Source organism: Delphinus delphis, chromosome 6, assembly GCF_949987515.2.
Source record: "Delphinus delphis chromosome 6, mDelDel1.2, whole genome shotgun sequence".
In the NCBI taxonomy this organism is placed as follows: domain Eukaryota; kingdom Metazoa; phylum Chordata; class Mammalia; order Artiodactyla; family Delphinidae; genus Delphinus; species Delphinus delphis.
The window spans coordinates 43,896,578-43,910,128 of record NC_082688.1 but is presented as its reverse complement, the minus strand read 5'-3'; the positions used below and the strand labels follow the sequence as shown (position 1 = coordinate 43,910,128).

Genomic DNA, 13,551 nt, shown 5'->3' with positions numbered 1-13,551 from the left:
AAATGTCGTAGAGCTCTAGGATTGCACAGCCAAGTGCATATAATTAGCAATACTGTACTGTACACTTAAAAAGTTGTTAAAAGGGTAAATCTGTGTTATGTGGGGTTTTTTGCCTCGCTCCCTCCAAAAAGAAATACCTTTTTAACGTCAACAATTGAAAAATCTCAGAAGTTTCTTAATGTAGAAGTGGGTAGGGCTCTCTTTACCCAGACATCTTGCGAACATCCACCTTGGAGGCTCAGAGGATGGCTAGCTAATCACGTCTGTGAATCTAGAAACAACTTGCCCTGCTTGCCAAACACGCGGTCGGGCTCTTGCCCAGCTCTCAGTTATTCCAGAAAAGAGTGCAAGGCTTGTCTCCTCTCTCCCACCACCTATCTACATGGTTCTCTATATTTTTACTCTTTCTCCCATTTCTTTTGTATCAGTGCCTCTCTGGTATGGCTAATCTGGTAATATTAGTGGTGTCAAAAGGCATAAAGAACAGATAGTGAGCACTGATGGCCTCATGTGAAACTAAATCACCAGGATGTCAGTCTCGATTCATGACAGATAATTAAAGAGTCCCTTCAGACATCCTCATGTGACCCTGAGGAAACTTTTAGGGGAGGACTCATTTCTAAAGAGTTATGCAGTGCTTTCTTTCGGTGATGAGCGGAATTCCTTTCCAAATCAGCTAATCTGCATTCTTTTGAAGGATGCACCTTAGAAAAGCAAGGCTTTGTTTTCGCCACCTCTATCCCCCTACACCTTTCTGATGACCTTTCACCTCAGTTTTCTTATCTGTAAAATATGGGCAATATACTTGTCTTGATGACTGAGAAAGCTTTACCAATGTCTTCCAATAACTACAATGAGACTCCTAAGTTCATCTCACAAGCCTTGTAGCTTCCCAGCAGGAGGGCTATTAGTCCCAAGGGGGCAAAAAAGGATTCTTATCAGGGAGGGAGGATCTTAGATATTACAGTGGTTTGCGAAATTATATACCATAGTGCTTTATTTCTCTTGTTATGAAGATTCTGCATTTAATTTTTCTTCTTTCATGAAATGATCGTGGAACAAAGGTTGAGAAACACTGCCCTTGCTGATGGGCATGTTATTCAGCCACAGCTGAAGTGAACTAGATTCAAACCAAGAGGAAAAAATGATCTAGTTCTCACATTTTGATCTTTAAAAAATAGAAAATGGCTGATCTCCTATAATATACAAGCATGCACTTAGATCTGTTCATTTCACATCAAGTACACTGGCTTCAACCTTGTTTTTAGTATTTGTGTTAAATCTATCAGGAAGTCTTGGTTCATCCAAGTCACATTTCTGTGCATTCTAAAAATGAGTCTGTAAGCAAAGTTCCTTCTAGGACAGAATAAATCTTTTGCTTGAAACCTGCAGCTTTTCCAATGTAATAGTTCTAGGAGGGCAGGAACAAGACCCTGTGCTTTTATTCCTTATGCTAGGTGCTTAACTCAGTGTCTGGTTGTTGGATCAACATGTTTGATGATTTAAAATGTTGGAGTAATGAAAGAACTTTCGTTTTAACTAAAGCTGGGACCAGAGAGAGGCAAGTGAGGTGCCTAGGGTGTAAAATTTAAGGATACAGTTGCACAACCCGTATGTTTCGGGCCAAAGGCTCACCTCAGTCCTCACCCTGGTTGTAACACAAGTGGAATCCAATTTCCAAGCCCTCCCCTTTTCAGAGTTGATTTACACAGGCAATTTTCTGGAAGTGATACAGCCACAGGAGTGCAGGAACAAGGAATTTAAAACAACTATTTCAACACCCCTCCATTCCAGTTTTATGAGTAAATTTCTTTTTACTTGCATGTGACTCACATTGACCCCAGAGCCCTAAATTTTCCACTTCTGTCTTCTAGATCACTACGGATCTGAGGCAGCGTTGCACGGACAACCACACTGGGACATCGGCCTCAGCCCCCATGGCTGCAGGCATCATTGCACTGGCCCTGGAAGCCAAGTAAGCCTTTATCTCCATATGTCTCCACTGGCGACAGCCCCTCAGCTCAAGGACAGTTTGCCCCTTCGCTAGTATACAGTCTCGAGCACGAGCAGCCAGACTATAGTCTTCCCAATTCCACCTTTAAAACTGCAAAGATTAGTCCTTAAGAAAAGCTCCCCCTCTATTAAGGGAAAAGGCAACTTTTTTGGTCTTTATCTTCTTAAGAAATCAAACTGTGTAATTACTTTATTGTGGAGTCATAGTGCAGGCATGCCAGTTGGCTGTAACACTCTTGCCTTGTTGAGGTTTTTATTCTAGTCGGGGAATGTTCTGTGAGTCTCAGAAAGCTTAGGTCTGCCCACTTCTGGTTCCTTTCCCTGAAGGACAGCAATGCAGCTCAGAGTCCATGACAGTAGAACCGTCACAGACTCACTCTGGGGAGCAAAACACGGCAAGGTCATATGACAGGAGCCCAGGAAGAAAGACAACCCCCTTAACTGAAATCCTTCTTAATGTAGTCAAATTTGGTGTTTAAAAGATCCCTTTGAAAGGCCCCCTCAGGTTATTTTAGGTTCTTAGGTTACATTTATATGCTGGTAGGTCTCCTCTCTTCTTTCTCCAAGCACCAATAGATTACTTTGTCTTAACTCTTTGAAAACCTAATAGAGATCTACACTCCCTTACCCTCAATTTCAAAAGCCAAAATGGCCTGAAAACTGAAAGTTGTTTTTTGCACATTTGACACCAAAACTCATTTGATGGCAAAGCTTGCCCAGAACTGATTTGAAGCTATTTTCAGTCTTTATGTATTGTGAAAATTCACACATTTCACTGTAGAAGCATTAATATCTTTGATTATGAGGTGCTAGCTTGGACCCCACTGGAAGTTTTGTGTACCATATGCTGTGGACACCATAGCTGAAAAAATTTTGAATTCCGAACATATCTGGTCCAAGGATTTTATAAAAGGGATCGTGGGCCTGAACTCTGAGGCCATCCCTACAGGAGGATCATAACAAGAAGGAATTGAAGTAATTACATAAGTGTTTTTCCAAAAATAGCCTTGCATCCCTGCCCTAGGGAGGAATGGAAAGATTCTTTCATATAAACCTGATGTAGAGCCGTAGCAGGTGACAGGGAAAGAATACAAGAATCATGATGAGACTCGGGTATTAATAAGAACAGTACTGTTTCATTCCCGGTACGTATTGGCTTCCCAACATTTACAGCTGACTCTCTATAAGGCAGACAGCCTCTGTCAAGGCAGTTGGGCCTCAATGTAATATGGATTCAGTAAATTGCTAAGTCATGTGTAATTCCTTGGACTGAGACAGGCAGAAGAACACAGGCTCTGGATATGGTGGTATCTTAGCCCATTCAAGCTGCTATAACAAAATACCATAAACTGAGTAGCTTATAAACAACAAACACTTATTTCTCACAGCTCTCGAAGCTGGAAAGTCCAAGATCAAGGTGCCAGCAGACTTAGTGTCTGGCAAGGACCCACTTCCTAGTTGGCTTTACATGGTAGAAGAAAGGGGCAAGGGAGATCTCTGGATAAATGTCTCTTATGAGGGCACTGATCCCATTAAAGAGGTCTCCAGCCTTGTGACCTAATCACCTCCCAAAGGCCCTACCTCCTAATACTCTCACATTGGGTGTTAAGTTTCAACATACGAATTTTAAGGGGACACAAGTATTCAGACCATAGCAGGTACCATATCTTTTGGTGGCCTCCTGCCCCTAAGCATTGACATTGAGAGAGATTCAAGCTCCCATCAATGTTTGGATTTCTTTTGTTTTGGCAGGGTTAAATATTAAATCATTTCAACACATTTTATCTTTTAAAGTGTTAAAAGTTTAGCAAGGAGTTGGCACTTATTCTATTCTCACTTTATAACTTTTCACTGGACTGTTCTGACAGCAGATTAAGTATCTGTGTTTTTAATTTGGTGACTGTAAGTTGGATTTTGAAAAATATATCGTCTTCATTCTGAAATTCTGGGTTGTTTCTCTGGAATAGTCTCCTGTCCACAAACTACTAAAAAAAAAAAAAAAAAATCAAGAATTCTTCCTGCACCTCCCCGTTTCCCAAAAAAAAAGGATATAATCTCAAATTTGGCAACCAAGTACCATAACTGTGGCTGTACAGCACATGCTACTCAGTTCCTTGAAATACTACTATAACACTAATATTTTCAACAGTAATTCTTTTAACCACTATTTAAGCTCAAATGAAAAATCCTTAATTTTATGCCTCAAACAACACACTCAGTTGGCTAAGCTTGCTTTGGGGCTGGGGAACACACTGGAAAGCTGCCTGTTTTCTTTCCCTTTGCATTTTGAGCATTTTTTTAAGATTGATTTTTGCCAAAACTGCAATGGGTGGAAGGAAGGTCCTAGAATAGAGTTTAGAAAATCCACTGTATCCTAAGATTTTAAACAGTCTAGTCCGATCATGCGGCCAAAGTATATAGTAAACAACCAGATCAGGTGAGAAAGAATAAACCTTTCCTTGCATCCCTATCGGTTTGTTCTACAGGCCAATCTTTGCCTGTAAGTGAAGCTGAAAGTTGGGGGAAATAGGCCTGGGTACCTCAAGAGTGGGTCAGGCACGGATGTTAAACTAGCATCAATAAGCAATGGGCCTCCCACGGAAGAAAAAGGTATCTAAATAGCAAAGAGCTCAAGTAACAGTGTACCAAGGTTGCAGTTGTTCTCAACAAAGCTAAGTTTAACCCTTGGTAAGTGTACCTCACCCAGTCACCCAGCCTCCACCACTAGTACTTCTTAGCGACACTTAAACCTTGGTATTTTGAGATTCAGCCTTTGCTGTCACAAGTTGAAGAGCCTGATAGTGGTTCGCTGTTATCCACGTTCCAAGACCCCCAGTGGATGCCTTTAACCACAGATAGTACCAAGCCCCATATGTACTATGATTTTTCCTATAAGTACATACCTATAACAAAGTTGAATTTATAAATTAGGCACAGTAAGAAATGAAGAACAGTAACTAAAAATAGAACAATTATAACAATATACTGTTAAAAGTTATGTGAATGTGGTCTCTCTCAAAACATCTTATAGAACCATACTCACTCTTCTTGTGATGACGTGAGATGATCAAATGCCTCCGTGTTGAAATGAAGTGAGGTGAATGGCGTAGGCATTGTGACGTAGTGTTAGGCTACTACCGACCTTCTGATGATACGTCAGAAGGAGGGTCATCTTTGGGTAATCTGGATCATCACGCCATGGTTGGCGATCTCAGGTGGGACAGGGCTGGACAGTGTGAGATTTCATCGCACTACTCAGAATGCTGTACAACTTAAACTTACGAATTGTTTGTTTCTGGAATTTTCCATGTAATATTTTTGGACCGTGGTTGACCATGCATAAATGAAACCGCAGAAAGAGAAGACAAGGATTGGGGCGGGGAGGTGGACCACTGTACTCCCTTATAAGGAGGGAAGAGAGAAAGCCAGAGCTGGGCAGAATTCTGACCCAGGACTCTGTCCAGCACTTCAGATATTCACCCCCTGCTCAGGTCAGATGAGTCACTGGATGAGGCTGAGCGTTCAGCTGAAAAGCTGCAGGTGAGGACCGCCAGTCCCTATCCAGCTGCATATCCCAGCTCTTTCTGCCCGACAAGGAGAAATGCATCGTTTCTCCTAACGTCACTAGGTTACAGTAGTATATACTCAGGGAAAACTGCCGCCTCCCAGCTTCTTCACAGTCTGCTTCCTTTACATCCTCACGTGCTTGCTTGCATCGGCACGTTTGCCTGGATCAGCAGGACTGTGGGTCCTACTGTGGGTGCTACTCCAACTGTTGACCCCTCTGCATTGTGAGTCTTCTTGCTCCCCTAAGGTTGGAGCTTTCCAAAAAATCTTCTTAGGAAACTAACGGAAGAGAAAACAAACTAGAGAAACAGAGAAGCTTAAAGTGTTCAGATCTCTTATCTGAACGCAACAAAAGTTTGGTCATTAACTCTGCTGTGATAACTAATCGGACTCCCAGGCCATCCTTATCCTGTGGGGTATGTAAGAATATGTGTTGTAAGAAACTCCACTGTAACTAACACACCCCCAGATCCTTGGGTAAAAGTGTACCACTCCCAAGACCGGAAGGATTCTCAGTTCTAAAGACCTACCTCCTTTCCTTTTTGTCCTGAGTCTAGAGCTTCTTTAAGCTCTATAGCCACCTCTGACAGTCTGATCATAACTTTGTCTTTCTAATTACTAAACAATTTCCTCCTGCTCCTAAAAATGTTACCTGGGTGCGAGAAGCTCTAAATATTTTCCCTTCTAAAAATCAGGAGCAATTTCAGAATAAGAGAAAACACTGGCATCTTAAAAGAGAGACAAGAAAACTGTTTCTGTTTCGGGGTACCCTCATCACATATGTATTGATTCAGAGGTTTATAATATTTCTGTTGTTTGGCTTTTGTGGATTTGGGGGGAATTTTCTGGTTTTTCAGTTGAGTGAGTAGGGAATATGTAATCAGTGATTACAAGTAAACTAATTATCATTTGGTCCATTGCTACTTAAAATGACATCTTTTTATATACTGTAACTGAAAAAGTTTAAGTAAAGTAAGTGTCCTGGGAGCAGGTTTCTTTATTTTTTTTTTTTGAAGTATAGTTGATTTGCAATGTTGTGTTGATTTCTGCTGTACAACAAAGTGATTCAGTTATACATATATACACATTCTTTTTTAAATATTTTCCATTATGGTTTATCATAGGATACTGAATATAGTTCTCTGCTATACAGTAACACCTTGTTGTTTATCCATTCCATATATAACACCTTACATCTGCTAACCTCAACCTCCCACTCCACCCCTCCCCCAACCCCCTCCCCCTCGGCAACCACTAGTCTGTTCTCTATGTCCATGAATCTGTTTGTTTCATAGATAAGTTCATTTATGCCATATTTTACATTTACATTTACATATGAGTGATATCATATACTATTTGTCTTTCTCATTCTGACTTACTTCACTTAGTATGGTAGTCTCTAGTTGTATCCATGTTGCTGCAAATGACATTATTGTGTTCATTTTTATGGCTGAGTAGTATTCCACTGTATATATGTATATACCACATCTTCTTGATCCATTCCTCTGTAGATGGACATTTAGGTTGTTTCCATGTCTTGGCTATTGTGAATAGTGCTGCTGTGGACATAGGGGTGCATGTATCTTTTTGAATTAGAGTTTTCTCTGCATATATGCCCAGGAGTGGGATTGCTGGATCATATGGTAATTCTATTTTTAGTTGTCTGAGGAACCTGGGAGCAGGTTTCTTAAATGAAGAAAGTAGTTGGGTCTTCCCTGGTGGCGCAGTGGTTGAGAGTCCGCCTGCCGATGCAGGGGACACGAGTTCATGCCCTGGTCCGGGAAGATCCCACATGCCGCGGAGCGGCTGGGCCTGTGAGCCATGGCTGCTGAGCCGGCACGTCTGGAGCCTGTGCTCCACAACGGGAGGGGCCACAACAGTGAGAGGCCCACGTACCACAAAAAAAAAAGGAAAGAAAAGAAAAAGAAAGTAGTGAAACATAACTAATAGTGTTGAGTGAGCAACCTAGAAAAACATCAAGTCATATTTGTAAGGTGCTTTGTATCTCAATGCTGGTATATATTACCAGTACCCCAGATGTGTAGAAAGAAAAAATTATGTTGCTAGCAAATGATATTTCATATTAAATGGTTTATAAAATACAGTTGAAATAACTGACATTCATAAAAACCTAGTATTCAGAATCATAAACTCTGTTTTACTGAAAGTTTTCCTGCCTTGAGTCTGCAACTATTAGCTAAGGAAAGCTATTTTAGTAGTGTTTTATATGTTAAATTATCAGCATTAGCTCAGGAAATTCAGAATTTAAATTCACCAAAGAAAGCTTTTTGCCTTGAATCGCAAATGGTCTTTCACTGGAAATTTGAACAGTATGTACTCGGCAAACAAGAAATGTGGCACAGTGAATGGTAAATAACAGGGACTGAGTTGGGTAGAAACATCTGACATTATTTAGCACTGATACAAGGAATCTGCCACAAATTCCTGTCTTAAGTGACCCAAAGCCTTTTCCTCAGATTTCATATCTCAGGGGCCACAGGGATGCTATCCTTTGAGAACATTTAATACATCCAGATCTAAATTTAGAAAATAAATAAATTGGGGTGGCAGCTGTTATTCTGTTCTGTATATTCTATAATGTGTATTCCATTCTATACATACATCTATTCTGTATATGCATATATGTATTCTATATATACTAGAAATAGACCTGGTACACATTAAACATTAGCTGCCCTTGGTGTTCTACACATGTGCATGCATAAATACACACACATTCCTAGGTAGGCTCATCTACTTTCTTCTTATTATCTATCTGTTCTCTCTTATTTCAATTGTCTATTACCACTGGTTTACCATATAGGTATATGTAGAACAAGATTCTAGAATAGAGAGAGAGAGAATATAGTTCTAGATAGCTTAGACAACTTCTGTTCTTGTACTACAGATGTTTTTGTATGTATTACCTTCCAAACAAGGCTGAAACTCCTTGAGACTAAAGACTGTATCTTACAGTCTTTATTTATGTGTATGTAATCAATATCTATTGCATACTAAAAATAATTTTTTTAACATCTTTATTGGAGTATATTTGCTTTACAATGTTGTGTTAATTGCTGCAGTATAACACAGTGAATCAGCTATACAAATACATATATCCCCATATCCCCTCCCTCTTGCGTCTCCCTCCCACCCTCCCTATCCCACGCCTCTAGGTGGTCACAAAGCACCGAGCTGATCTCCCTGTGCTACGCGGCTGCTTCCCACTAGCTATCTATTTTATGTTTGGTAGTGTATATATGTCCATGCCACTCTCTCACTTCATCTCAGCTTACCCTTCCCCCTCCCCCTCCCCGTGTCCTCAAGTGCATTCTCTACATCTGCGTCTTTATTCCTGTCCTGCCCCTAGGTTCTTCAGAACAATTTTTTTTTTAGATTCATATATATATATATATGTGTGTGTGTGTGTGTGTGTGTGTTAGCATATGGTATTTGTTTTTCTCTTTCTGACTTACTTCACTCTGTATCACAGACTCTAGGTCCATCCACCTCGCTACAAATAACTCAATTTTGTTTCTTTTTATGGCTGAGTAATATTCCATTGTATATATGTGCCACACCTTCTTTATCCATTCATCTGTCAATGAACACTTAGGTGGCTTCCATCTCCTGGCTATTGTAACTAGTACTGCAATGAACATTGTGGTACATGACTCCTTTGAATTATGGTTTTCTCAGGGTATATGCCCAGTAATGGGATTGCTGTGTCATATGGTAGTTCTAGTTTTAGTTTTTTAAGGACCCTCCATACTGTTTTCCATAGTGGCTGTATCAATTTGCATTCACACCAACAGTGCAAGAGGATTCCCTTTTCTCCACACCCTCTCCAGCATTTATTGTTTGTAGATTTTTTAATGATGGCCATTCTGACTGGTGTGAAGTAATACCTCATTGTAGTTTTGATTTGCATTTCTCTAATGGTTAGTGATATTGAGCATCCTTTCATGTGTTTGTTGGCAATCTGTATATCTTCTTTGGAGAAATGTCCATTTAGGTCTTCTGCCCATTTTTGGATTGGGTTGTTTGTTTTTTTGATATTGAGCTGCATGAGCTGCTTGTATATTTTGGGATTAATCCTTTGTCAGGTGCTTCGTTTGCAAATATTTTCTCCCATTCTGAGGGTTGTCTTTTCATCTTGTTTATGGTTTCCTTTGCTGTGCAAAATCTTTTAAGTTTCATTAGGTCCCATTTGTTTATTTTTGATTTTATTTCCATTACTCAGGGAGATGGGTCAAAAAAGATCTTGCTGTGATTTAAGTCATACAGTGTTCTGCCTATGTTTTCCTGTAAGAGTTTTATAGTGTCTGGCCTTGCATTTAGGTCTTAAATCCATTTAGAGTTTATTTTTGTGTATGGTGTTAGGGACTGTTCTAATTTCATTCTTTTACATGTAGCTGTCCAGTTTTCCCAGCACCACTTATTGAAGAGGCTGTCTTTTCTCCACTATATATTCTTGTCTCCATTATAAAAGATAAGGTGACCATATGTGTGTGGGTTTATCTCTGGGCTTTCTACGCTGTTCCATTGATCTATATTGCTGTTTTTGTGCCAGTACCATACTGTCTTGATTACTGTAGCTTTGTAGTATAGTTTGAAGTCAGGGAGCCTGATTCCTCCAGCTCCATTTTTCTTTCTCAAGATTGCTTTTGCTATTTGGGATCATTTGTGTTTCCATACAAATTGTGAATTTTTTTGTTCTAGTTTGGTGAAAAATACCACTGGTATTTTTGAAGTCAGGGAGCCTGATTGAAGTCAGGGAGCCTGATTCCTCCAGCTCCATTTTTCTTTCTCAAGATTGCTTTTGCTATTTGGGATCATTTGTGTTTCCATACAAATTGTGAATTTTTTTGTTCTAGTTTGGTGAAAAATACCACTGGTAGTTTGGAAGGGATTGCACTGAACCTGTAGATTGCTTTGGGTAGTATAGTCATTTTCACAATGTTGATTCTTCCAGTCCAAGAGCATGGTATATCTCTCCATCTGTTTGCATCATCTTTAAGTTCTTTCATCAGTGTCTTATAGTTTTTTGCATACAGGTCTTTTGTCTCCTTAGGTAGGTTTATTCCTAGGTATTTTATTCCTCTGTTGCAGTGATAAATGGGAGTGTTTCCTTAATTTCTCTTTCAGATTTTTCATCATTAGTGTATAAGAATGCAAGAGATTGCTGTGCGTTAATTTTGTATCCTGCTACTTTACCACATTCATTGATTAGCTCTAGTAGTTTTCTAGTAGCATCTTTAGGATTCTCTATGTATAGTATCATGTCAGCTGCAAAGAGTGACAGCTTTACTTCTTCTTTAAAGATTTGGATTCCTCTTATTTCTTTTTCTTCTCTGATTGCTGTGACTAAAACTTCCAACACTATGTTGAATAATAGTGGTGAGAGTGGACAACCTTGTCTTGTTCCTGATGTTAGAGGAAATGGTTTCAGTTTTTCACCATTGGGAACGATGTTGGCTATGGGTTTGTCATATATGGCCTTTATTATGTTGAGGTAAGTTCCCTCTATGCCTACTTTCTGGGAGTTCTTTTTATTATAAATGCGTGTTGAATTTTGTCGAAAGCTTTTTCTGCATCTATTGAGATGGTCATATGGTTTTTCTCCTTCAGTTTGTTAATATGGTTTTTCACATTGATTGATTTGCATATATTGAAGAATCCTTGCACTCCTGGGATAAACCCCACTGATCATGGTGTATGATCCTTTGAACGTACTGTTGGATTCTCTTTGCTAGTATTTTGTTGAGGATTTTTGCGTCTATGTTCATCACCGATATTGGCCTGTAGTTTTCTTTCTTTGTAACCTTTGTCTGGTTTTGGTATCAGGGTGATGGTGGCTTCATAGAATGAGTTTGGGAATGTTCCTCTCTCTGCTATATTTTGGAAGAATTTGAGAAGGATAGGTATTAGCTCTTCTCTAAATGTTTGATAGAATTTGCCTGTGAAGCCATCTGGTCCTGGGCCTTTGTTTGTTGGAAGATTTTTAATCACAGTCTCAATTTCAGTGCTTGTGATATGTATGTTTATATTTTCTATTTCTTCCTGGTTCAGGCTCGGAAGGTTGTGCTTTTGTAAGAATTTGTCCATTTCTTCCAGGTTGTCCATTTTATTGGCATAGAGTTGCTTGTAGTAGTCTCTTAGAATGCTTTGTATGTCTGTGGTGTCTATTGTAACTTCTCCTTTTTCATTTCTACTTTTATTGATTTGAGTCCTCTCCCTCTTTTTCTTGATGAGTCTGGCTAATGGTTTACCAATTTTGTTTATCTTCTCAAAGAACCAGCTTTTAGTTTTATTGATCTTTGCTATCATTTCCTTCATTTCTTTTTCATTTATTTCTGATCTAATCTTTATGATTTCTTTCCTTCTGCTAACTTCGGGGGTTCTTTTTGTTCTTCTTTCTCTAATTGCTTTAGGTGTAAGGTTAGGTTGTTTATTTGAGATGTTTCTTATTTCTTGAGGTATGATTGTATTGCTATAAACTTCCCTCTTAGAACTGCTTTTGCTGCCTCCCATAGGTTTTGGGTTGTAGTATTTTCATTGTCCTTTGTTTCTAGGCATTTTTTGATTTCCTCTTTGATTTCTTCAGTGATCTCTTGGTTATTTAGTAGCATATTGTTTAGCCTCCATGTGTTTGTATTTTTTACAGATTTTTTTCATGTAATTGATACCTAGTCTCATAGCATTGTGGTCGGAAAAGATATTTGATACGATTTCAATTTTCTTAAATTTACCAAGGCTTGATTTGTGACCCAGGATATGATCTATCCTGGAGAGTGTTCCATGAGCACTTGAGAAGAAAGTGTATTCTGTTGTTTTTGGATGGAATGTCCTATGAATATCAATTAAGTCCATCTTGTTTAATGTGTCATTTAATGCTTGTGTTTCCTTATTTATTTTCATTTTAGATGATCTTTCCATTGGTGAAAGTGGGGTGTTAAAGTCCCCTACGATGATTGTGTTACTGTCGATTTCCCCTTTTATGGCTGTTAGCATTTGCCTTATGTATTGAGGTGCTCCTATGTTCGGTGCATAAATATTTACAACTGTTATATCTTCTTCTTGGATTGATCCCATGATCATTATGTAGTGTCCTTCTTTGTCTCTTGTAATGGTCTTTATTTTAAAGTCTATTTTGTCTGATATGAGAATTGCTACTCCAGCTTTCTTTTGATTTCCATTTGCATGGAATATCTTTTTCTGTCCCCTCACTTTCAGTCTGTATGTGTCCCTAGGTCTAAAGTGGATCTCTTGTAGACAACATATATACAGGTCTTGTTTTTGTATCCATTCAGCCAGTCTACATCTTTTCGCTGGAGCATTTAATCCATTTACATTTAAGGTAATTATCAATATGTATGTTTTATTACCATTTTTAAAAATTTTTTTGGCTTTGGTATTGTAGCTCTTTTCCTTCTCTTGTGTTTCCTGCCTAGAGATAAAAAATAATTTTTAAAGCATCATGCTAGGAGCTAAGTGAATTAGGCAGGACATAATTCAAGTATTTGTAAACTGTGTCACTTGCCTTCAAAGGATCTTAAAATATCATTAGGGGGCATATGGACACCAGCATTCATGCACAAATAATTTAAGAAAGTCTGTGAAATAGTTTTGGTGGAAAGGTGGTGGAACATGAAGGATTTGGAAGAAAATTGAAACAGTCAGACTCGATGATGATCCAAATTGGAACCTTGGTGCCATGGCATTTGTATAATCTCTATGACACCTTAAACACCATGTTTTGAACAAGTTCAATTCTAAACAAACATTAAATTAATCCATGTATTCCAACCTTCTTATTTTTTGTACAAGGGAAATGAGGTTAATAGAATTGCTCAGTTTCATATATTATTTTTACCTCTCAGTTCCTCTCATTGCTGTTGCATAGTGACTCCTCTTACGCACTGCCACAGCTCATCCCTTACCCAGTTTACATATCATTCCTTAGAACTG

General features: G+C 38.9%; 1 protein-coding gene across 4 annotated transcripts in view; it reads left to right on the top strand.

The window, feature by feature from the left end:
* Positions 1-13,551, top strand: part of LOC132427286 (proprotein convertase subtilisin/kexin type 5) — a 405,656-nt gene that overhangs the window by 192,900 nt on the left and 199,205 nt on the right. For all 4 annotated transcript variants that reach the window (XM_060014607.1, XM_060014609.1, XM_060014610.1 and 1 more), the window contains exon 9: positions 1,875-1,975. In XM_060014607.1, coding sequence (XP_059870590.1) covers positions 1,875-1,975 — 101 coding nt within the window. The remainder of the gene's footprint in view (positions 1-1,874; positions 1,976-13,551) is intronic.